The sequence below is a fragment of the Pseudoliparis swirei genome, chromosome 16 (assembly GCF_029220125.1).
Source record: "Pseudoliparis swirei isolate HS2019 ecotype Mariana Trench chromosome 16, NWPU_hadal_v1, whole genome shotgun sequence".
In the NCBI taxonomy this organism is placed as follows: Eukaryota; Metazoa; Chordata; class Actinopteri; order Perciformes; family Liparidae; genus Pseudoliparis; species Pseudoliparis swirei.
Window position 1 is genome coordinate 974,082 of NC_079403.1, and position 24,909 is coordinate 998,990.

The 24,909-nt window shown below is 51.5% G+C and overlaps 2 protein-coding genes across 2 annotated transcripts in view; both read left to right on the forward strand.

Moving 5' to 3' along the window:
* The first annotated feature begins 229 nt into the window (after window positions 1–229).
* LOC130206593 (arf-GAP with Rho-GAP domain, ANK repeat and PH domain-containing protein 3-like) lies at window positions 230–17,725 on the forward strand. The gene is made up of 11 exons (XM_056434639.1): window positions 230–308; window positions 9,872–10,027; window positions 12,574–13,506; window positions 13,911–13,951; window positions 14,074–14,156; window positions 14,298–14,341; window positions 14,600–14,827; window positions 14,939–15,008; window positions 15,087–15,207; window positions 17,320–17,504; window positions 17,570–17,725. The coding sequence occupies exons 2-11, from the start codon at window positions 9,954–9,956 to the stop codon at window positions 17,723–17,725; spliced, it is 1,935 nt and encodes a 644-aa protein (XP_056290614.1). The 5' UTR covers window positions 230–308; window positions 9,872–9,953.
* A 5,254-nt stretch (window positions 17,726–22,979) lies between these two features.
* The window catches only part of LOC130206594 (complexin-2-like), an 8,375-nt gene continuing 6,445 nt past the window's right edge, over window positions 22,980–24,909 (forward strand). Inside the window, exon 1 of the mRNA XM_056434640.1 lies at window positions 22,980–23,022. Coding sequence (XP_056290615.1) covers window positions 22,980–23,022 — 43 coding nt within the window. The remainder of the gene's footprint in view (window positions 23,023–24,909) is intronic.

Here is a 24,909-nt window from a genome sequence, read left to right on the forward strand (position 1 = left end):
ATATTGACCATGGATTTGACTAAATCCTTTCTGTGTGTTCGTGATTGTTGATTTGATTGTGTGTTATTTAAAATAACCAGAACATCAGTATGAATTGTTTTGGGTGGGGCGGAAGCAGTTTGTGGAAATCTTGCTTTTATTTTGAAGCTGTGATTTAGAACCGGAAGCAGCCTCCGTCACGGTGCTCTGTAGCTTGACGTGTCCCCTCCCAGAGCGCGCAGTGCCACTCCGGACCGAGACCTGCCGACACCACGACCCAGACCGGGACCGACACCAGGACCCAGACCAGAAAGCGGAGCGGATCAAAGGTGAGTGGCTTTACATGTTTGGGTCTCAGAGGGGAGTCCGGCAGAGTCCGGCAGAGTCCTGAAGCAGCTCTTCCTGCTGTCAGTCTGTCAGGTCCTGACAGGGTCCTGGTCCTGGTCCTCTTAGTCTCTTCCTTTCTGCGTCCTGAGCGTTGGAATGACGTAGGAAGGAGGTCTGGGTGGAGGTCTGGGTGGACAGACGGTCTCCGGTGTGAGACACGGGCCAGAGAGAGGACACGTCACAGCTGCAGGACGAGGAGGTCTTTAGTGGTTTTCATGTCCTGTTCGCTGTGAGGGGGTCTGCTCTGACTCCATCACAGGCCCAATGGTCTGGCCCAGCAGGGGGGTCTGGTCATGAAGTGAGACATGAAGTGAGACATGAAGTGAGACATGCAGTGAGACATGAAGTGAGACATGCAGTGAGACATGAAGTGAGACATGCAGTGAGACATGAAGTGAGACATGCAGTGAGACATGCAGTGAGACATGAAGTGAGACATGCAGTGAGACATGAAGTGAGACATGAAGTGAGACATGCAGTGAGACATGCAGTGAGACATGAAGTGAGACATGAAGTGAGACATGCAGTGAGACATGCAGTGAGACATGCAGTGAGACATGAGGTGAGACATGCAGTGAGACATGCAGTGAGACATGCAGTGAGACATGAAGTGAGACATGCAGTGAGACATGCAGTGAGACATGCAGTGAGACATGAGGTGAGACATGCAGTGAGACATGCAGTGAGACATGCAGTGAGACAGGCAGTGAGACATGCAGTGAGACATGCAGTGAGACATGCAGTGAGACATGAAGTGAGACATGCAGTGAGACATGAAGTGAGACATGAGGTGAGACATGAAGTGAGACATGAGGTGAGACATGAAGTGAGACATGAAGTGAGACATGAAGTGAGACATGCAGTGAGACATGCAGTGAGACATGAAGTGAGACATGCAGTGAGACATGAAGTGAGACATGAAGTGAGACATGAAGTGAGACATGAAGTGAGACATGAAGTGAGACATGCAGTGAGACATGAAGTGAGACATGCAGTGAGACATGCAGTGAGACATGAAGTGAGACATGCAGTGAGACATGCAGTGAGACATGAAGTGAGACATGCAGTGAGACATGCAGTGAGACATGAGGTGAGACATGAAGTGAGACAGGCGGTGAGACATGAGGTGAGACATGAAGTGAGACATGCAGTGAGACATGCAGTGAGACATGCAGTGAGACATGCAGTGAGACATGCAGTGAGACATGAAGTGAGACATGCAGTGAGACATGAGGTGAGACATGAAGTGAGACATGAAGTGAGACATGCAGTGAGATAGTGAGGCATCACAAGAGACATAGAGACATGCAGTGAGACATGCAGTGAGACATGCAGTGAGACATGCAGTGAGACATGAGGTGAGACATGCAGTGAGACATGCAGTGAGACATGCAGTGAGACATGAAGTGAGACATGCAGTGAGACATGAAGTGAGACATGCAGTGAGACATGAAGTGAGACATGAAGTGAGACATGGTGCAAAGAGACATGCAGTGAGACATGCAGTGAGACATGCAGTGAGACATGCAGTGAGACATGAAGTGAGACATGCAGTGAGACATGAAGTGAGACATGCAGTGAGACATGAAGTGAGACATGAAGTGAGACATGAGGTGAGACATGAAGTGAGACATGCAGTGAGACATGCAGTGAGACATGAAGTGAGACATGCAGTGAGACATGAAGTGAGACATGAAGTGAGACATGCAGTGAGACATGAAGTGAGACATGAAGTGAGACATGAGGTGAGACATGAAGTGAGACATGCAGTGAGACATGAAGTGAGACATGCAGTGAGACATGCAGTGAGACATGCAGTGAGACATGCAGTGAGACATGAAGTGAGACATGCAGTGAGACATGCAGTGAGACATGCAGTGAGACATGAGGTGAGACATGAAGTGAGACATGAGGTGAGACATGCAGTGAGACATGCAGTGAGACATGAAGTGAGACATGCAGTGAGACATGCAGTGAGACATGAAGTGAGACATGAAGTGAGACATGCAGTGAGACATGCAGTGAGACATGAAGTGAGACATGCAGTGAGACATGCAGTGAGACATGAGGTGAGACATGAAGTGAGACATGCAGTGAGACATGAAGTGAGACATGAAGTGAGACATGAAGTGAGACATGCAGTGAGACATGCAGTGAGACATGAAGTGAGACATGCAGTGAGACATGCAGTGAGACATGCAGTGAGACATGAAGTGAGACATGCAGTGAGACAGGCGGTGAGACATGAAGTGAGGCAACACAAACATCCTGTCCAGAGGAAACTCCGCTTCCTGTCTTCACTCTGCTGTGTTCTCAGTCTCAGAATACACCGATAGAACCAGATCAGGGGGTCTGGTTCTGGAGGAGGATCTGAATCTGAGAGTGGGTCTGATGCCCAATGGGTTCTGATCCAAGGGAGAGGGTCTGGTCCCAGATGGAGGGTCTGGTCCTGGGGGACCGCCTGACTACACCGGTTAGATCTCTTTGAGGAAGTTTATTTAGCTTTTCTTTGATACTTTAAAATGTGACATGGCGACTGATCCTAGAGGTCTCACTCTTACCCAGAGTTCCTAGTGGTCTCAGTTTCCTCAGTGTGGTTCCGGTTCTGTAACAATGAACCTTCTGTTGGTCACAATAGAGACTCTCTTGTTATTATACTGCCTCCGTCTCTCTCTCTCTCCCTCTGTGTCTCTTGTGATCTTTGTTTGAGGAGCCTGTTCTCTGCGATTGACAGGTCAGTCATCCAATCACGTCCTCACCAGTCTGTCCTCACCAGTCTGTCTTCACCAGTCTGTCCTCTGCAGTCTTCAGGATGAATGAATGAAGACTGTGGCAGCTGTCCCCAATCTGGCCTCGGCTGCTGGCTGGTTGACAATCAGTCAGCTGCTCTGACTGATTGGCAATCAGTCAGCAGCCGATGCTGCCTGTATAAAAGGGCAGCAGAGCTGGAGGGAAGAGGGAGTGAGCAGAGGCGCAGAGTGTGCGGTCTGCTGGTGTGTTGTTTGCTGACAAATTGTTTGCTGACCAAACCTCATGGCTTTCAACGGAACCTGGGTGCTGGGGGGAAACCCACGGTGCCGGGAGCTGCTACACTGGGGGAAAGCAATGAGCCCAGCAGCACCTGGAGGGATGGAGTCTGGGAAACCAGAGGAGGAGCTGATGAGCACCTTTGGGCCAGATTCTGGCCAGAATTGAGAAGATGGGCACAGGCAGAGGAGAACCGCCCGGTTCCTCAAGGCCTCCTGGTCCCGCCGACTCTGCGGTTGAACCCGATCCCCAGGACCTCGAGCTGCCGACCTCGAGGGGTCGAGGTCAGGACCCGCCGGAGCTGCCGACCTCCGAGGCCCAGGAGCCGGAGCTGCCGAACCCGAGGTCCAGGACCGTCGGAGCTGCCGACCTCCGAGGTCCAGGACCGTCGAACTGAGCCCGACTCCCGAGTCCCAGTCCAGGACTGCCGACTCTCGAGGTCCGAGGTCAGGAGCCGTCGAGCTGCCGACTCCCGAGGTCCAGGACCCGCCGAGCTGCCGACCCGTCGAGGTCCAGGACCGGAGCTGCCGACTTTCCAGGGTCCAGGACCTGCTGCCGGAGCCTGTACCGTGCGGGAGCTGCCAGGACTTCTCGACCTGGCCGTCTATTGTGGAGGGCCGACTCCTGATCCCGGGCCCTGTCGGAGGTGCCAGCTACCGCTGCTCGGCTCCATCCCGGCGGTCCTGCTCCGTTCCCCCCCGCCCGGTCCCCCAGAGCCCCCTCCTCCGCCCAAATCGGGTGGTGGGGATATGTGGCAGCTGTCCCCAATCTGGCCTCGGCTGCTGGCTGGTTGACAATCAGTCAGCTGCTCTGACTGTTTGGCAATCAGTCAGCAGCCGATGCTGCCTGTATAAAAGGGCAGCAGAGCTGGAGGGAAGAGGGAGTGAGCAGAGGCGCAGAGTGTGCGGTCTGCTGGTGCGTTGTTTGCTGACAAATAAATCATGGCTTTCAACCAAACCTCGTGGTTCCGGGCGGATCCTTGGTGCTGGGGGGGGAAACCCACGGGTAGTGGCCATGGAGCTGCTACAAAGACACTCTGTCTGAACCAATCAGAGAGCTCCGAGCAGCTTGACGAGGATCACATGGTGTCTTTTAACTTGCGTCTGGACGACATCCAAACCTACAGGAGAAGATCCCAGCTGAGCAACGTGATGATGAAGATGATGACGAAGGAGACCGTCTCGCTGTGGATTGGACTACAGGGCCAGATGTTTCTGACTCCTATCAAGAGGCTCTGGAACTCTTCTTTGATCCACTGCAGTGACACAACGTGTTCCTCGTGGAGGTCATGAAAGACATGAACACCAACATGTTTCAGTGTTGCCCCCCCCTGAAGCTGTAAACCTAGGGGAAACGATGATGACGACGATGACGATGATGATGATGCCGCGTCCCCACTACGCCTCGTCAGTTGAAAGCTGGATTGAAGTGGAGCCAGTCCTCCGGGAGGCTGCAGCGTCTCATGGGTCAGACAGCAGCCTCCCAGCCGGGTCCAGTTCATCAACAGGTTGCCCAACTCTTCATCACGTCCATGCTGTGAAGCCTCGAGTTACCAACGAGTCGACACAGGAAACGTGTGAGGTCAACAAACAACAAGTAACATCTGACTGACCACAGATTACTGCTGTGTGTGGTCAGCCACAAAGCAACAGTCGGTCTCTCTCTCTCTCTCTCTCTCTGTGTCTGTCTCCTCTATCTTTATGTCTATCCATCTATCTATGGCGCCGTACGTGATGGCGGCTGTGTTGCGAGCTCCCGGATTTTGTAGTAGTTTTTTGTTATTTATTCTTCTTATTGCGACTATTTTTGCACAAAACGTTAGCAGCCAGTTAACGTCACCAGATGCACTTCTGGAGATTGATCGCAGTTGCTCGCCGCCTACCAGAGTTTTCCAACTCTTACTCGGACGTCCGCCAGGAACAGTGGCGAACTATCTCCGTCCATTTTAGGCGCGATCAAACGCCGTCGGACGGAGGGGAAGCGAGCTGGCGTGCTGGTTAGGCTGAGGCGTTAAATCGACCCCACTACCCACCATTTTACTGGCAAATGTACAGTCTTTGGACAATAAGCTATGCGAGCTACAGGCTCGTATTCAATTCCACCGGAAACTAAGGACAACTGCATCATCTGCCTTACGGAGACATGGATGTCAGAGGAGGTTACCGACTCAGCCATCGAGCCGGCAGGATTTTCCGTCCACAGCGGACAGAACAAAGACTCTCTCTGGTAAAGATCGTGGAGGGGTATGTCTCATGATAAACAGATCTTGGTGCAACCAAAGTCATGTACATACTCTCAAGTCGTTCTGTTCCCCGGACCTGGAGTACCTAATGCTCATGTCGACCATTCTCTAGCTAAGGGAGTTTACAGCAGTCACCGTAACTGCTGTGTACATTCCGCCTCAAGCTAACACGGACATAGCGCTGAAGGAACTCTACGGGCGATCAGCGGAGCGAGTCGCACACCCGAGGCTGCTTTCATTGTGGCGGGGACTTCAACAAAGCGAACCTGAAGAAAGTTCTCCGGTTCTACCAACACATAACAAGCAACACGCGGGGAGCGGATTCTCGACCACTGCTACACTCCCTTCCGGGATGGATACAAAGCCTCCTCCGCCCACCGTTCGGCAAATCGGACCACCGCTCCATCCAACTACTCCCGCCTACAGGCAGAGGCTGAAGCAGCAACCAATCGCTGTGAAGGAAGTACAGCGCTGGTCGGACCAATCGGAGTCTATGCTACAGGACTGTTTTGAACGTGCTGACTGGGATGTGTTCAGGGTCGCGTCGGACAACAACGTCAGTGAGTATCGTCCTCAGTCACCGGGTTCATCAAGAAATGCATAGATGACGTTGTTCCTACCAAGTCGGTTCGGATTTATCCCAACCAGAAACCGTGGATAAATGGAGATGTTCGCTGCACTCGACGCAACACCGCCTGACTCGAATACGGCGGAATACAAAAGAGCCCCCACGACCTCAGAAGACCATCGGCTCTGCCAAGCGGGAGTTCAGGAACAAGGTGGAGGAAAAGCTCCAAGAGCCATGACGTGAGAGGTGTGTGGAAGGGCTACAGACAATCACGGACTTCAGAGGGAGAACCAGCGGTGAAGAGAACTACTCTACCTCCCTCCCAGGCGGGCTAAATACATTCTTTGCTCGGTTCGACGTGACGGCAGCCCGCCAAGGCAGCGCCGCCGAGGAGACCAGCCTGCTGATCATCTCAGAGGCTGGCGGCAGAGCCTTCAGCTGGTGGACATCCGGAAGGCGGCAGGTCCCGACCACATCCCGGGCGCTACTCAGAGCATGTGCAGACCAGTTGGCAGGAGTCTTCGCAGACATCTTCAACCTCTCCTGTCCCAGGCTGTTGTTCCTGAGAGCTTCAAGATGTCCACCATTGTGCCTGTCCCCAAACACCCCAAGGTAACCTGCCTGAATGACTGGAGACCCGTAGCCTCACCTCGATTGTCAGTAAATGCTTGAGAGGTTGGTCAAGGACTTCATTTGTTCCATGTTGCCTGCCACGCTGGACCCATGGCAATTTGCATATCGTCAAAACAGATCCACCGGCGACGCAATTGCCATGGCACTTCACACCACCCTTTCCCACCTGGAGGAGGAACTGTTGTGCGAATGCTGGTTGTGGACTACAGCTCAGCGTTCAACACTATTGTTCCCGTAAGCTCGACACCAAGCTCAGGGTCTAGGCCTGCACTCTACCATGTGCAGCTGGATACTGGACTTCCTGTCGGGCCGCCAGGTGGTGAGGATGGCGGTACCACCTCAGAGCCGCTGACCCTCAACAGGAGCCCCTCAGGGATGCGTGTTGAGCCTCTCCTCTACTCCCTGTACACCCACGACTGCACGGCCATGCACAGCTCCAACGTCATCATCAAGTTTGCTGACGACACAACAGTGTTGGGGCTGATCACCGACGGCACGGCAGAGACAGCCTATAGGGAGGAGGTTGGATCACTGGTACAGTGGTGCCAGGAGAACAGCCTCGTCCTCAACGTCAAGAAGACCAAGGAGCTGATCGTGGACTACAGGAAGCGGAGAGGAGAGCACACCCCATCTCCATAGACGGAGTTGCAGTAGAGAGGGTCAGCAGCTTCAAGTTCCTCGGCGTGCACATCTCCGAGGACCTCACATGGACCACGACACCACTCACGTGGTGAAAAGGCCCAACAACGCCTGTATTTCCTTAGGCGACTGAGGAAATTCAACATGGCCCCCGCATCCTCAGAACATTCTACACCAGTACCATCGAGTGTTCTGACAGGTTGCATCACCGTCTGTGCGGGAACTGCACCGCCTGGAGCGTGAGGGCACTACAGAGGGTGGTGCGGTCGGCACAGTACATCGTTGGAGGTGAGCTTCCTCCATCCTGGACATATACACAAGCGGTGCGTGGCCAGGGCCAAACGGATGATGAAAGACAATAACCACCCGCCACAAACTGTTCACCCTTCTACCGTCAGGCAGGCGATACCGCAGTATCAAGTGCCGCACAAACAGACTGAGGGACAGCTTCTTCAGTCAGGCCATCAGGCTGCTGAACAAGGACTGAGACCCTCATTAACACTACACACCAGAACATATTCTGTGAATATCTATGGCCATGGTGTATATTTTATTACATTGTTTATATATATATATATATATTGTATGTATATACATATATATATATATATAGTCTCAAAAAAAGTGTATATTTTATTACATTGTTTTATATATATATATTGCCATGATGTATATTCTATTACATTGTTTTATATATATATTGTTAATACTTTCTTCTTTTTTGTGTGTGGATATTGTATAGTTTATTCTCATTCCTATTCTTTTTTTAGTCTGCTACTGCTGTCGGGTGTTTTGCACATAAGAATTTCACGAACCGATTATACTTGTATAAAAGGGGATGTGACAATAAAAACTTGAAACTTGAAACTCCATCCATCTATCCATCCACATCTCTGTCTCTCTGTCTTTATGTCTGGACACAATAATAAACTTGACTAAATGATAAAGCGCTCCAACTCTTTTGTGTTTTTCATGTTAAATGAAGCCAGAGATTAAAGCCATGTTGTTCAGTCACTGGCTGGTTCTCTCTCTGCGTAGATGGATCCATCTATCTATCATTCATCTATCCATCGATCATCTATCCATCCATCCATCCACATGCTGTCTCACTCTGGAGGACAACTTGCATGCCTCCAATAAAATACATTTTATCAATTAAATTGAAAGACCCAACAGTGTTATTTCAGTCCTTATACACCACACTTTTGTCAAGGAAATGTCTGCTTATACCACAATATACCCTGTCTGGTCCTCACCTGGTTCAGGTGCTGGTTCTCAGGTTGGGTCTTGGGTTCTCACCTGGTTCTGGTTCTCAGGTTGGGTCTTGGGTTCTCACGTGGTTCTGGTTCTCAGGTTGGGTCTTGGGTTCTCACCTGGTTCTGGTTCTCAGGTTGGGTCTTGGGTTCTCACCTGGTTCTGGTTCTCAGGTTGGGTCTTAGGTTCTCAGGTTGGGTCTTGGGTTCTCACCTGGTTCTGGTTCTCAGGTTGGGTCTTGGGTTCTGGCCGCCCCCCTGTCTGGTCCTCACCTGGTTCAGGTTCAGGTTCTCAGATTGGGTCTTAGGTTCTCACCTGGTTCTGGTTCTCAGGTTGGGTCTTAGGTTCTCACCTGGTTCTGGTTCTCAGGTTGGGTCTTGGGTTCTGGCCGCCCCCCTGTCTGGTCCTCACCTGGTTCAGGTTCTGGTTCTCAGGTTAGGTCTTAGGTTCTCACCTGGTTCTGGTTCTCAGGTTGGGTCTTAGGTTCTCACCTGGTTCTGGTTCTCAGCTTGGGTCTTGGGTTCTCACCTGGTTCTGGTTCTCAGGTTGGGTCTTGGGTTCTGGCCGCCCCCCTGTCTGGTCCTCACCTGGTTCAGGTTCTGGTTCTCAGGTTGGGTCTTGGGTTCTGGCCGCCCGGTCTGGTCCAGGTGGATCATTCTGTGATGTTATGGTTGTTCTTGTTCTGTGTGAAGCGGCCCGTGGGAGGAGGAGGGCGTGTCACTTCCTGTCTCATTACCTTCACACAGAAACTTTATTTAAAAGAACAAAGTAACGCTTGACAGCTTCATTGTTGGACGGAGTTTTATAAAAATCCTTTTTGTCACATGACAACATGTCTGTCACTAAATGGTGTTTCCAACCCGGGACAGAGGTCAAAGGTCATCCTTGTGTCCGCCTGCTGACGTCATGCTTTGTTCTGGCTGGGGGGGTCGTGACCTCCAGGGGTCTAAGGTCTCGCATGAAGCTGGAGTTTACAGTTTCACCCTTTTATTATATATTTATATTATATTTATAATTTTCCATTTCAAAGTTAAATGGATTATTTTACCAAAGCTGCAACCATGAGGCATTTAATCAATTAGTTGACATTTGAATAATTATTTGTTGTTTTTCTTTTCTTCTTCACGTGTTTCCTCCTCCAGATGGACGGCGGCCGTCTGTCCCGGCTGTAGGTCGTGATGGACGTGGGGTTTCCTGGACGTGGAGGAGTCAGATCCAGACTCCATGTTGGTCGTCATGGCGTCGCTGGATGGGAACACAACGGTTGAGACGCTTCTAGTAGCGATCCACCTGGAGAGGTCAGAGGTCAAGCTGACTAAGGGTTAAGGCTAAGGTGTTAGCCTGAAGCAGCTAACATACAAGATGGGCTATGGTGTTAGCCTGGAGCAGCTAACATAGGCAGCATGTAGCGTCTAACATAGGTAGCGTGGGCTAAGGTGTTAGCATGGAGCAGCTAACATAGGCAGCGTGGGCTAAGGTGTTAGCATGGAGCAGCTAACATAGCCAGCGTGGGATAAGGTGTTGGCATGGAGCAGCTAACATAGGCAGCGTGGGCTAAGGTGTTAGCATGGAGCAGCTAACATACAAGATGGGCTAAGGTGTTAGCATGGAGCAGCTAACATAGGAAGCGTGGGCTAAGGTGTTAGCATGGAGCAGCTAACATAGGCAGCGTGGGCTAAGGTGTTAGCATGGAGCAGCTAACATACAAGATGGGCTAAGGTGTTAGCATGGAGCAGCTAACATAGGCAGCGTGGGCTAAGGAGCCAACAGGGTGTCCGCGGGGCATTAAAAAGTCTTAAATTGCTTTTCCAAAAAATAAGGCCTTAAAAAGTCTTACATTGTCTTAAATTCAGATTGGATTGGTCTTAAATGTTTTGGGTTACGAATATGAGGCATTCTGTTCCGCCAGGTCCGTATTTTGCTCCGGTCGCTCTGCGGCGTCTCTGGTGTCACCGGGGCCACGCCCCTTCTCTTAAAGGGGCCCCGCGTATTCGGTCCCATCCCCTACAACGTGAAGCATCGGCTACTTTAGAAAACATGGGGGGGATGCAAGTTCAACAACGGCTAGAAAAGAACGAGTGTTTCTGGTCACGGTCGGTGAAATGCTTCTGAAGCTGCGTTATGTCGCGAGACTTTCCAGCGGTAGAATCTCACGAGCAGAGCAAGAAGCACAGAGACTAGCGAGGCCGCCAGCAGCTGGGCTAGCTGCTGCTCAACACTAGCGCCACTAGCTGCTCGCCGCTGCTGCTGCTCCGCCCACTAGCTGCTGCTCGCCACTAGCTGCTGCTCTGCCACTAGCTGCTGCTCCGCCACTAGCTGCTGCTCCGCCAGCTGCTGCTCACTTTGCTGCTCACTAGCTCCTGCTCCGCCACTAGCTGCTGCTCCGCCACTAGCTCCTGCTCCGCCACTAGCTCCTGCTCCGCCACTAGCTCCTGCTCCGCCACTAGCTCCTGCTCCGCCACTAGCTCCTGCTCACTAGCACTGCTCTCGCCACTAGCTCCTGCTCCGCCACTGCTGCTGCTCGCTGCTCCTGCCTGCCCACTAGCTGCTGCTCCGCCACTAGCTGCTGCTCCGCCGCTAGCTCCTGCTCCGCCACTAGCTCCTGCTCCGCCACTAGCTCCTGCTCCGCCGCCAGCAACGACGTCAACGCTACAACGCTGGAGGTCACCGGAGGAAATCCAGCGCCGTGCAACAAAGAGCTCATCACCGAAGACCAACGCTGCAGTGCGTTCTTCATTCTGTTCCACGAGACTCTGGACCAGACCAGCGCGAGCAGACAGCTGGACTTCATGTGCTCTTGGTGAAATGACCAGGTCCCGTCAGGATCCTGTGGAGCTCATGGGCCGTGACACCAGGACCTACTTCAGCATCTCAAAGTAAGTCTAACATAAATATATGTATTAACTATCCTCTTGTATATGAGTATGTGTTTCATATAGTTAAGCTTTACTCGTGTGTCAAGTTAATAGCAGCTATGCATAGGCGCACTACACATTAATTAGACTAATTAAAAAGAGTTTTAGAATGGTAGTAGAGTGGTGTTTACCTGTCTATGTCTCCATAGTGTTCACTAGGCTCAAGGGATGGCTCGCGATGCTTAATTTGTAAAAATAGTTTTCATTCATATTGATCCAGTCTGACATTAATCTGAAGTGGTGGTGTCATAAGAGATGTGGTGACTGTTGTATGGCTAATGTCTGCCTTTTTTTTCTTTTTTCCAGGAGAATGGACCAAATGTCAACATATAGTTTGAAAAGGATTGTTTTCCTAGTATATTCACAAAAGCTCAGGAGGAGACGTATGAACCTGTGCACAAAAATCCATCACATAGAGACATGAGAACTCACTCACTCTCTCACACACACACACACACATACATTCTGTTATGTCAATGTATTTGCATTTTAAAAGCAGCTGGAATTGTTATTTATGTTATTTTATAGATTCTTTTGTTCAAAAGGAACTATGTTGCTCGTATTTTTTAAAATATATTTACTTGATGTTATAAGCATTTGTTCATGGGACCTAAATGTTCTGAAAATGTTGTATTAATAAATATAATTTACAACAGCAATGACATTTTTGTGTTATCCTTTCGCATTACACCATACTGTTCATTTTGAACAGACATCAGTGTGTTTAGATTAATGTATATTTCCACTTTTGATTTGTATTTCCATCACAAGTTAGGTCTTAAATTTAATTTAAATGTGGTCTTAAAAAGTCTTAAATTTCACTTGTTTATTCCTGTAGACACCCTGGCCAATCAACATTCACTTAATCTTGATAAGTTAAAGCAAAACCACTTTTGCCACTTTAAGTGTCATTTGTTTTCTGACTGCAGGTACCTGGACACCTTCCATCGAGCCGGTCTTCTGCTGGCTCGGGACTTCACACACCTGGACCACGATGCCTTTGTCAGTCTTGGTATAACCGCCACAGGACACAGGAAGAGAATCCTGCGATTGCTCAATCACGTTCAGAGGATGGAAAGTCAGAGAGCCAATCGGAACGCTCATCTGCCACGGGACCGCTGCCAGTCTGTAACCGACGTCTCCTCCCCGGAGCGAGGGCCCGGTGCTGCTTCGCTCCGTCAGCCGCCAGGACCCGGGAACTTTGAGGCCTTCAGGAACAGCTCGGCTCCGAACCTCCGCGCCATGCTGACCAGCTCTGAGGCCGGCAGGCCGGCGGCGAAGCCGGTTCCCAAACCCAGAACTGTCTTCAACCGCCGTCGGACGGCGCCCATCCACTTCTGTCCAGCACCGGACTCTGCCCCGTCCCCATCCAGGAGGCTTTCCCAGGAGTCCATCTGTTTTTCTGTGCTAGACGATTTGACCTCAGGGGACACGCCCACATCTGATGACAGGTTGACCTCTGTGCTCGGCAGCAGGTCCACCAGCCAGAGGCCGAGTCGGAGCTCGTCTCTATCGGACGCCGGACGGTCGCTACCTCCAGTTCCTCCGAGACTGAACCGTGGGATCCCCTCCGCCATGTTCCAGGGGTCCCTATCCTGCTCTTCCTCTTCTTCACCGATACGGACAGACCAGGGCCAGACGCCTCCGGTAACTTCCTGTCCCAGTAGTCTTGAAAACAGCAGGCTCTCTGGATCCCCTGGTTCCCCCAGAGGTGATGAGATGGAGATGGTCTCCAACGACATCTACTGGGGGACTTCACCTGGTTCTACTGCCTCCAGTGGAGGGAGGAGTTACTGGAGCCAGCAGTCAGCTCCTCCGACTCCACCCAGACGAACACCTGACGGGAACCCTGAAAGGAACCGGTAGGTCCCTCTCAACTTGTTTCTAGACCAGTGTCCCAATAACGAGGTTCGTTCTACCAAACTTTGATCGACCAGCCGCCCGAGGCCTTGCAAGGATTGACTTCCCCACCGACCTCAGGGTTGTGGTTGCAGGAGGCTCGTTGGACTGTTGACCAGCAGAACCTCATCCAGCCGCACCATTCGCTGAGGGAAGAACTGGTTCAGTACCTGTAGTCTGAAGAACAATGTTATCATCAGGTCGACAACAATAGAGGGCAGTAGATCCAGTGCGTTTGTAGCTTGACCTCAGAGGACTCCACGTCCGGACCACAAGTCATCCTTTGTTCAGAGCTCCAGCCTGACTCCACCGGGGCTCGCCTGTAAGTCGGTCACTGAATGCTTATTTATGGTTTGTGTGATTTCAGTGGCAGCACTTTGAGTAAAACCTCTTCAGGATCCGCCAGAGGTGAGTACCGACGGATAGAATACGTTCATATCAACCACCATGTGGATCCTTCATTGGTTAGAGGACTGGTTGTGTGGTTCGGGCTGCAGTTCCCAGGTAACTCTGCGTTTTCTGTTCCACAGCTGCACCAGACGACCCCGAGGAGGAGATCAGCCCCTACTGTGAAACCCTTTTCATAAGCAGAAGGAACCCACATCCCTGTGAGGTGAGACACACCGCCCATTGGTACCCCCCCCCCCCCTCCATGTGAGAGGAGGTGCCACATTGAGTCCACCCCGCTTGGAGGTTGTTGGGATTAAACTTCTGTGATGAGACAAATGTGTTCTTCAAATGTTGTCCGCTGCAGAATGAAAGCAGCCGTGTGGAGGACCGACATGCAGAGGATCCTGGGTAAGACACAGAAACACACTCGGGCTCCATCAGAGCCTCCTTCAGGGTCATGGCTGTGTCCGCGGTCCTCAGAGGCAGATTGTGTCTCACAGAGAAGAGGGTACCGTCAGCATATTGTCTGAAGGCCCGCGGGTCTGCTGGCCCCCTCCAGACTTCTTCAAGTGTGTGTTTAGCATCTAGAAGCTTGTGAAACGGCCGCTGAGGGAGCTGCAGAGCGCCTCCTGCAGGCCCAGGTGAGAAGTTGTGTTTGTACCGCAGGATGCAGAAGTTGTCCTGGTCTCAGGCGCTCCACTCCGGAGACGCCCAGGGCTACAGCACCGTCGGGGAGCCTCCGCCCGCCGGCCGCTACCTCTCACTGCCCCCCCACACCTTCAGCTCAGAGGCCGACGAGGACCTGCTCATCTCCCCCTACGCCAGCTACACCTCCCTGACGGAGAGAGCACCACCCGTCATCAGCAGCTGGCTGGACAAGCTGTCTCCACAGGGGTGCGTTGGATGGACACCCAACATGGATGGATGGATGTGTGTGTGTGATGGTGTCTCCATCTCTGATGTGTGTGTGTGTGATGGTGTCTCCATCTCGTCTTCATGTTTCAGGAACTATGTGTTCCAGAAGCGCTTCGTGAAGTTCGATGGGAGGAACCTGATGTACTTCGGCAGTGAGAAGGTGAGACGCTCAGCAGCTCTCTGAGGAGGTAGTGATGAAGAGGAGGGTCTTTGAATGACTTCCTGTCACCTGTCTCAGGACGTCTACGCTAGAGGAGTGATCCCATTGGCTGCCATCCAGATGGCCCGCCCCGCCAAAGACAACAAGTTTGAAGTCGTGACGAGTCACAGGATCTTTATCTTCAGAACGGATAACGAAGGTAGACCCCCCCCCCCCCCCCCCACACACACACACACATACTGTGACGATTCCCTGGCCGTCACCCGTGAGTTTCTCCCAAAAGCACCAAGGATTACCAGACAACAGCGAGGTTCCGTTGGATAACATGGTTTATTTTACCAGCAGACAACACACAGCAGACAACACACAGCAGACAGCAGACAGCAGACAGCAGACAACAGACAGCAGACAAGACACAGCAGACAGCAGACAGCAGACAGCAGACAGCACACAGCAGACAGCACACAACACACAGCAGACAGCAGACAGCAGACAGCAGACAGCAGACAAGACACAGCACACAGCAGACAGCAGACAGCAGACAGCAGACAGCAGACAGCAGACAAGACACAGCAGACAGCAGACAGCAGACAGCAGACAGCACACAGCAGACAGCAGACAACAGACAGCAGACAAGACACAGCAGACAGCAGACAGCAGACAGCAGACAGCACACAGCAGACAGCACACAGCACACAGCAGACAGCAGACAGCACACAGCACACAGCAGACAGCAGACAGCACACAGCAGACAACACACAGCAGACAACACACATCAGACAGCACACAGCAGACAACACACAGCAGACAGCACACATCAGACAGCACACAGCAGACAGCACACAGCAGACAGCACACAGCAGACAGCACACAGCAGACAGCAGACAGCACACAGCAGACAGCAGACAGCAGACAGCACACAGCAGACAGCACACAGCAGACAGCACAGCAGACAGCAGACAGCACACAGCAGACAGCAGACAGCACACAACACACAGCAGACAGCAGACAGCAGACAGCACACAGCAGACAACACACAGCAGACAGCAGACAACACACAGCAGACAACACACAGCAGACAGCACACAGCAGACAGCAGACAACAGACAACACACAGCAGACAACAGACAACACACAGCAGACAACACACAGCAGACAGCAGACAACACACAGCAGACAGCACACAGCAGACAACAGACAACACACAGCAGACAGCACACAGCAGACAGCAGACAGCAGACAGCACACAGCAGACAACACACAGCAGACAACACACAGCAGACAGCAGACAACACACAGCAGACAACACACAGCAGACAGCAGACAACAGACAACACACAGCAGACAGCACACAGCAGACAGCAGACAGCACACAGCAGACAACACACAGCAGACAACACACAGCAGACAGTAGACAACAAGTAGACAGTAGATAATACACAGACAGCAACACAGCAGACAATAGTAAACACAGCAGACAGTAGATAACACACAGCAGACAACAGACAAACAGCAGACAACAGATAACAGACAGACAACACGCAGACAGACAACAGCAGACAACACACAGCAGACAACACACAGCAGACAACACACAGCAGACAGCAGACACCACACAGCAGACAGCAGACAACACACAGCAGACAGCAGACAACACACAGCAGACAACACACAGCAGACAACACACAGACACCACACAGCAGACAGCAGACAACACACAGCAGACAACACACAGCAGACAGCAGACAACACACAGCAGACAACACACAGCAGACAACACACAGCAGACAACACACAGCAGACAGCAGACAACACACAGCAGACAACACACAACAGACAACACACAGCAGACAGCAGACAACACACCAGACAACAGACAGCAGACAACACACAGCAGACAGCAGACAACACACAGCAGACAACACACAGCAGACAGCAGACAACACACAGCAGAGAGCAGACAACACACAGACAGCAGACAACACACAGCAGACAACACACAGCAGACAGCAGACAGCAGACAACACACAGCAGACAACACACAGCAGACAACACACAGCAGACAGCAGACAACACACAGCAGACAGCAGACAACACACAGCAGAGAGCAGACAACACACAGCAGACAACACACAGCAGACAACACGACGATGCGTCTGCTCACTCTCCTCCCAACCTCCAGCTCTGCTGCCCTTTTATATGAGCAGCATCGGCTGCTGGCTGATTGGCAATTGATGGTGATGGTGATGATGATGATGGTGGTGGTGGTGATGATGATGGTGGTGATGATGAAGGTGTGGTGATGTCTCAGTGCTCAGGCTGCGGTGGGTCGGCACGCTGCAGGATCACATCAGAGACCAGCTGGCCTTCGGTCGGCGGCGCTTCGGTCCCGGATCTCACTGCCAGAGACACGGAGTCCTGGAGCTGAAGGGGACCAAGTCCAGAGTCTACGCCGCCATCCACACGGACCAGGTCTGGGTCTACAAGAGCGAGCAGGTGAGCCACTCAGCCCCTGGGGACCGCGCCCACCAGGTGAGCCAGCTGAACTCCTCTGTGTGCAGTGCTTCCGGAGCGGCGTCGGCATCACGGTGATCGAAGCCCGAGGGTCCACCATCAGAGACGGGAAACACAAGAGCTTTGAGCTCATCACGCCCCACAGGAGCTTCAGGTACCCTCAGGGACCCTCAGACCTGCTAGTCTCTGCTAGTCTCTGCTAGTCTCTCCTAGTCTCTGCTAGTCTGCTAGTCTCTTCTAGTCTCTGCTAGTCTCTCCTAGTCTCTGCTAGTCTCTTCTAGTCTCTTGTAGTCTCTTCTATTCTCTTCTAGTCTCTGCTGGTCTCTTCTAGTCTCTGCTAGTCTCTCCTAGTCTCTGCTAGTCTCTCCTAGTCTCTGCTAGTCTCTCCTAGTCTCTGCTAGTCTCTCCTAGTCTCTCCTAGTCTCTTGTAGTCTCTTCTAGTCTCTTGTAGTCTCTTGTAGTCTCTCCTAGTCTCTGCTAGTCTCTCCTAGTCTCCTAGTCTCTGCTAGTCTCTTGTAGTCTCTCCTAGTCTCTGCTAGTCTCTTGTAGTCTCTCCTAGTCTCTTCTAGTCTCTGCTAGTCTCTTGTAGTCTCTTGTAGTCTCTCCTAGTCTCTTCTAGTCTCTTGTAGTCTCTCCTAGTCTCTGCTAGTCTCTTCTAGTCTCCTAGTCTCTGCTAGTCTCTTGTAGTCTCTCCTAGTCTCTTCTAGTCTCTCCTAGTCTCTGCTAGTCTCTCCTAGTCTCTGCTAGTCTGCTAGTCTCTTGTAGTCTCTCCTAGTCTCTGCTAGTCTCTTGTAGTCTCTGCTAGTCTCTTCTAGTCTCTTCTAGTCTCTGCTAGTCTCTGCTAGTCTCTCCTAGGCGGCTTTAGCTCAGTGGGGTAAGAGGGCCGTCCTGCAACCGCAGGGTTGTGGGTTCGATCCCCGCTCTCCCCATTAGTTGCAAGTCGAAGTGTCCTTGAGCAAGGCACTGAACCCCCAGTTGCTTCGGGCCCTGCCACAGCCCACTGCTCCTTAATAACTAAGGATGGGTTAAATGCAGAGAACTAATTTCCCCTTGGGGATAAATAAAAGTGTATATTCTATTCTATTCTATATTCTAGTCTCTGCTAGTCTCTCCTAGTCTCTGCTAGTCTCTTGTAGTCTCTCCTAGTCTCTGCTAGTCTCTGCTAGTCTCTTCTAGTCTCTCCTAGTCTCTGCTAGTCTGCTAGTCTCTTGTAGTCTCTTGTAGTCTCTGCTAGTCTCTGCAAGTCTCTGCTAGTCTCTCCTAGTCTCTGCTAGTCTCTCCTAGTCTCTGCTAGTCTCTTCTAGTCTCTCCTAGTCTCTGCTAGTCTCTGCTAGTCTCTTCTAGTCTCTGCTAGTCTCTGCTAGTCTCTCCTAGTCTCTTCTAGTCTCTGCTAGTCTTCTAGTCTCTCCTAGTCTCTGCTAGTCTCTTGTAGTCTCTGCTAGTCTCTTGTAGTCTCTGCTAGTTTCTTGTAGTCTCTTGTAGTCTCTGCTAGTCTCTTGTAGTCTCTTGTAGTCTCTGCTAGTCTCTTGTAGTCTCTTGTAGTCTCTGCTAGTCTCTTGTAGTCTCTGCTAGTCTCTTGTAGTCTCTCCTAGTCTCTGCTAGTCTCTCCTAGTCTCTGCTAGTCTCTTCTAGTCTCTTGTAGTCTCTGCTAGTCTCTTGTAGTCTCTCCTAGTCTCTCCTAGTCTCTGCTAGTCTCTCCTAGTCTCTGCTAGTCTCTCCTAGTCTCTGCTAGTCTCTTCTAGTCTCTTGTAGTCTCTGCTAGTCTCTGCTAGTCTCTGCTAGTCTCTGCTAGTCTCTTGTAGTCTCTGCTAGTCTCTTGTAGTCTCTGCTAGTCTTGTAGTCTCTTGTAGTCTCTGCTAGTCTCTTGTAGTCTCTGCTAGTCTCTTGTAGTCTCTTGTAGTCTCTGCTAGTCTCTTGTAGTCTCTTGTAGTCTCTGCTAGTCTCTTGTAGTCTCTGCTAGTCTCTCCTAGTCTCTTCTAGTCTCTTGTAGTCTCTCCTAGTCTCTGCTAGTCTCCTAGTCTCTTCTAGTCTCTGCTAGTCTCTCCTAGTCTCTGCTAGTCTCTTCTAGTCTCTTTGTAGTCTCTGCTAGTCTCTCCTAATCTCTGCTAGTCTCTGCTAGTCTCTTGTATTCTCTCCTAGTCTCTCCTAGTCTCTGCTAGTCTCTTGTAGTCTCTTGTAGTCTCTGCTAGTCTCTTGTAGTCTCTGCTAGTCTCTTGTAGTCTCTGCTAGTCTCTGCTAGTCTCTGCTAGTCTCTTGTAGTCTCTTGTAGTCTCTGCTAGTCTCTTGTAGTCTCTTGTAGTCTCTGCTAGTCTCTTCTAGTCTCTGCTAGTCTCTTGTAGTCTCTCCTAGTCTCTCCTAGTCTCTGCTAGTCTCTTCTAGTCTCTGCTAGTCTCTCCTAGTCTCTGCTAGTCTCTGCTAGTCTCTTGTAGTCTCTGCTAGTCTCTCCTAGTCTCTGCTAGTCTCTTGTAGTCTCTTGTAGTCTCTGCTAGTCTCTTGTAGTCTCTGCTAGTCTCTTGTAGTCTCTTGTAGTCTCTGCTAGTCTCTGCTAGTCTCTAGTCTCTGCTAGTCTCTGCTAGTCTGCTAGTCTCTTGTAGTCTCTGCTAGTCTCCTAGTCTCTTGTAGTCTCTGCTAGTCTCTGCTAGTCTCTTGTAGTCTCTCCTAGTCTGTCTCTCCTAGTCTCTGCTAGTCTCTCCTAGTCTCTGCTAGTCTCTCCTAGTCTCTGCTAGTCTCTTGTAGTCTCTCCTAGTCTCTGCTAGTCTCTCCTAGTCTCTGTGCTCTCCCTGGTCCTGCTAGTCCTCCCAGTCCTGCTAGTCCGTCTAGTCTCTTGTAGTCTCTGCTAGTCTCTAGTCTCTGCTGGTCTCTCTAGTCTCTCCTAGTCTCTGCTAGTCTCCTAGTCTCTGCTAGTCCCTTGCTAGTCTCTGTAGTCTCTCCCAGTCTCTCCCTAGTCTCTGCTAGTCCCAGTCCTCCCAGTCTCTTCTAGTCTCTCCAGTCTCTGCTAGTCTCTCTAGTCCCTGGTCCTCTAGTCTCTCCTAGTCCTCTCTGGTCTCTCCTAGTCTCTTGTGAGTCTCTGCTGGTCCTCCTAGTCTCTAGTCTCTGCTAGTCTCTGTAGTCTCCTAGTCTCTGCTGGTCTCTGCTAGTCTCTTGTGTCTCTCTAGTCTCTCCCTAGTCTCTTCTGGTCTCTTGTAGTCTCCTAGTCTCTGCCAGTCCTCTGGTCTCTGATAGTCTCTGCTGGTCTCTGCTAGTCTCTTGTAGTCTCTCCTAGTCTCTGCTAGTCTCTCCTAGTCTCTGCTAGTCTCTCCTAGTCTCTCCTAGTCTCTGCTAGTCTCCTAGTCTCTCCTAGTCTCTGCTAGTCTCTGCTAGTCTCTGCTAGTCTCTCCTAGTCTCTTCTAGTCTCTCCTAGTCTCTTCTAGTCTCTGCTAGTCTCTTGTAGTCTCTTGTAGTCTCTCCTAATCTCTGCTAGTCTCTGCTAGTCTCTTCTAGTCTCTCCTAGTCTCTTGTAGTCTCCTAGTCTCTGCTAGTCTCTCCTAGTCTCTCCTAGTCTCTTGTAGTCTCTCCTAGTCTCTTCTATTCTCTGCTGTGAAGGAAGGCCAGCCAATCTGCTTGTTTCAGTAGTGGCGTTTTGCTTTTATTTTATTGTCTTTTTTTGCACTTTTCTCTTTTTCTTTTCTTTTCACGCTTGTCTTAGTTACGGTCTGACACTGGACCATAACTACTTTTCGATACTTCTACTGTGGCTTTTGTTCACTTTGTCGAGTATCGGTGAGCCTCAACAAAACAATGACGGGACAATACGCTCGTCGCGTGCTCAGCTGATCGCTGTGCAGGCCAAGCCTGCCTGGAGACAGACCTGAGATCCCTCTGGAGCTGCGGAGAAGGGCTCATGCGTTGCAGATCGGGTGTCAAGCGGAGGGCTAAAACGAGGAGATACAAACCCTCGTACCGTCGATCATAATGGGAACGTGAGGTCTTTGGCGAATAAGACGGATGAGCTCGGGCGCTGGTAATGTCTGAGAGGATCTTCCGTGAGAGCAGTCTCTTGTGCTTCACTGAGACCTGGCTACACACGGACTATCCGGATCACAGCGTCTTTGCCCGCTTCAGGACTGTTCGGGCTGACAGAGACGCTACACAGAGCGGTAAGAAGGGGGCGGATCGCTGTTTATGTGAATGAACGGTGGTGCCATCCGGACCATGTGTGCGTGAAGGAGCGCTTCTGTAGCGAACATTGAACTGTTGGCCGGGATGCGCCCGTACTATTTGCCGAGAGAGTTCACGTCCGCCATTGTGGTTGTCGTGTACGTGCCGCCATCAGCTGACGCTGAGGAAGCTGTGGACACCATCCACTCCACTGTGTCTGCTCTGCTGAATCATCAGCCTGGAGCATTCATGGCTATCACTGGTGACTTTAACCACACCACATTGGAAAAGCTCTGCCAACCTTCCATCAATACATAGACTGCCCAACAAGGAACAATAAAACTCTGGACTTGCTGTATGCTAATACTAAGGACGCATACAGCGCCACTGCCCTTCCCCCCTCGGCAGGTCTGATCATGACCTGGTCCGCTGACACCAAGGTATTTTTCTATGGTGAAGAGGCTACAAGTGAACACAAGGACTATGAGGAGGTGGTCTCTGGAAGCTAACGACGCCTACAGGACTGCTTGAGTCAACGGACTGGGATGTGCTGTGGACCGACGGGAGGACATCAACAGTATGACCGACTGCATCACGGAATACATCAAGTTCTGTGAACACACCATCCCATCACGGACTGTGCGCTGCTTCCCAACAACAAGCCCTGGATCACCAGGGACCTGAAGGCGCTTAACATGAAGAAAGCTGCTTTCAGGTCTGGAGACAGGATGAGCTGAGGAAAGCCCAGCGAACCTGGAAGGTGAAGCTCAGGAGGGCAAGGACTCCTACAGGAGGCTGAGGCCAAACTCCAGCTGAACAACACAAGGAGGTGTGGTCTGGCATGAAGCAGATAACTGGCTTCAAGGTGGAGGAGACAGCCAGGGGGGCTCTTCTGAGAGAGGCCAACGAGCTGAACTGTTTTCAATAGGTTCAGTTCACAGCCTCCCCCGCCTCTCTCCACACATCACACCTCCCAAACACCTCCTCCCTCTGTCCCCCTGCTGAGCTGCACATCCACCGAGCCCCTCAATAACAATGGGCTCCTCCACCTCCCCTCTCTCTGTGACAGACTGACCAGGTGGAGAAGACAGCTGGAGAAATCATACACCACAAGAGAGCTGAAGGTCCTGATGGCATCAGCCCCAGGGTCCTAAAGACCTGCGCCACCCAGCTGTCTGGTGTCCTGCAGCGCCTTCAACCTCAGCCTGAGGCTGGGGGAAGTCCCGTGCTGTGGAAGACGCCGCCTGGTCCCTGTCCCAAGAAGCCAGCAGCACCATCTGGCCTCAACAACTACCGACCGGTCGCCTCACCTCCCATGTGATGAGAAGGTGCGAGAGGCTGGTCTTTCCACCTCCCGCCGCAGGTGAAATCATCGTTGGACCTCTGCAATTTGCTTACCAGCCTCATGTGGGCGGACTTGCCCATCATCTACTCAAGGTTGCAACGAGCTTCCAGTCGTGACCTGGATGGAACCGTGTCTCTGTGAGAGTTACTTTGACTTTCCAGTGCATTTAACACCATCCAGCCACTGCTGCTGAGTGAGAAGCTGCGGGAGGGCCGGTGGACGCCATGCCTCACCATCTCCTGGATCACTGACTACTCACAGGCAGACCACAGCTCTATTGTCGAATGGGCCGTGTGCTGTCTGAACGGTGGTCAGTGATGTTGAGCCCCCACAGGAACTGTTCTGTCTCCTTCCTCTTCACCCTGTACACCAGTGACTTCCAGTAACAACACGGAGTCAAGCCATCTGCAGAAGCACTCTGATGATTCTGCAGTGGTCGGGTGTATTAGGGATGGACGGAGGAGGAGTACAGGGCAGGTGAGTGACTTTGCAAAGGGGTACTGATGAGGAACCACCCATGGGGCTGAACGTGGCCAAGACCAGAGATGGTGGTGGACTTCAGGAGGAAGGCGACAGCCCTACACCTCTGAGTGTCCTGGGAGTGACGTGATATTGGTGGAGGAGTACAGTACTCACGCTCCATCGACAGCCGACTGAACTGAAGGCCAACATCAACGCTGTGTACAAGAAGCGTATGAGTCGACCTTCTTTCCTGAGAAAGCTTCGATCCTTCAACGTGCAGTAAGATGCTGGAGTTATTCTACCAGTCGGTTGTCGCCAGTGTGCTGCACTTTGCCATTGTCTGTCTGGGGAGGCATCGAGCCGGTGACACCAGCCGCCTCAATTAAACTGGTTAGGAAGGCTGGCTCCATCATCGGCTGCCAGCTGGAGCACCTGAACAGGTGGTGAGAGGAGAGGATCGTTGAAGAAACTGGTGTCCATATTGGACAACCCGGACTCACCTTCCACCACCTCCTACAGGGACAGAGGAGTACTCTTCCAGACGCCTCCTCACGCCTCCGCCTGCCACAAGGAGAGATACAGGAGAACATTCTGCCGACGGCTATGAGGCTCTACAACAGTTCACCTCTCTTTATTAGATCACCCTAACCCTTCTTATATTTTGTGTTTTTTTTTTATCTCTGTGTTGCTGCTAACTGACCTCCAAATTTCCCCTTGGGGATTAATAAAGTATATATCTATCTATCTATCTATCTAGTCTCTCCTAGTCTCTTCTAGTCTCTGCTAGTCTCTCCTAGACTCTGCTAGTCTCTCCTAGTCTCCTCTAGTCCCTTCTAGTCCTCGTAGTCCCATGTCCTGCTAGGTCTCTCCTAGTCTCTACAGTCTCCTGCTAGTCCCTAGCCTTCTAGTCCTGCTGTCTATGCTAGTCCTTGTAGTCCTCCTAGTCTCTGCTAGTCTCTGGCTAGTCTCTTGTAGTCTCCTGTAGTCTAGTCTCTTGTAGTCTCAGGTTCCTTGTAGTCTTGCTAGTCCTCCTAGGTCCCTTGTAGTCCTCCCAGTCCTTGTAGTCCTGCTAGTCCTCCCAGTCCTGCTAGTCCTCCTAGTCCTTGCTAGTCTCCTGTCCTCCGTCCTTGTAGTCTCTGCTAGTCTCCCAGTTTTCTAGTCCTCCTAGTCTCCCTGCTAGTCCTCCTAGTCTCTGTCCGTTAGTCTACAGTCCTCCCAGTCCCTGTAGTCCCGCTGAACTCCTAGTCTCATTCTCGTCCTCCATAGTCCTGCTAGTCTCTTGTAGTCCTCCCAGTCCTGCTAGTCCTGCCAGTCCTCCCAGTCCTTCTAGTCCTGCCAGTCCTGATAGAACCCTGGCTAGTCCTAGTCCTGCTAGTCCGCTAGTCCTGCCTTGTAGTCCTCCTAGTCTGCTAGGCTCCAGTCCTGCTAGTCCTCCCAGTCCTC

Excerpts from the sequence above, each read along its gene's own strand:
- LOC130206593 (XM_056434639.1), top strand. The coding sequence starts at position 9,954 with ATGTTGGTCGTCATGGCGTCGCTGGATGGGAACACAACGGTTGAGACG. Across the intron at positions 13,507-13,910 it reads GGGAACCCTGAAAGGAACCG|TGGCAGCACTTTGAGTAAAA; the intron begins GTAGGTCCCTCT and ends GTGTGATTTCAG. Across the intron at positions 15,208-17,319 it reads CTTCAGAACGGATAACGAAG|TGCTCAGGCTGCGGTGGGTC; the intron begins GTAGACCCCCCC and ends GTGATGTCTCAG.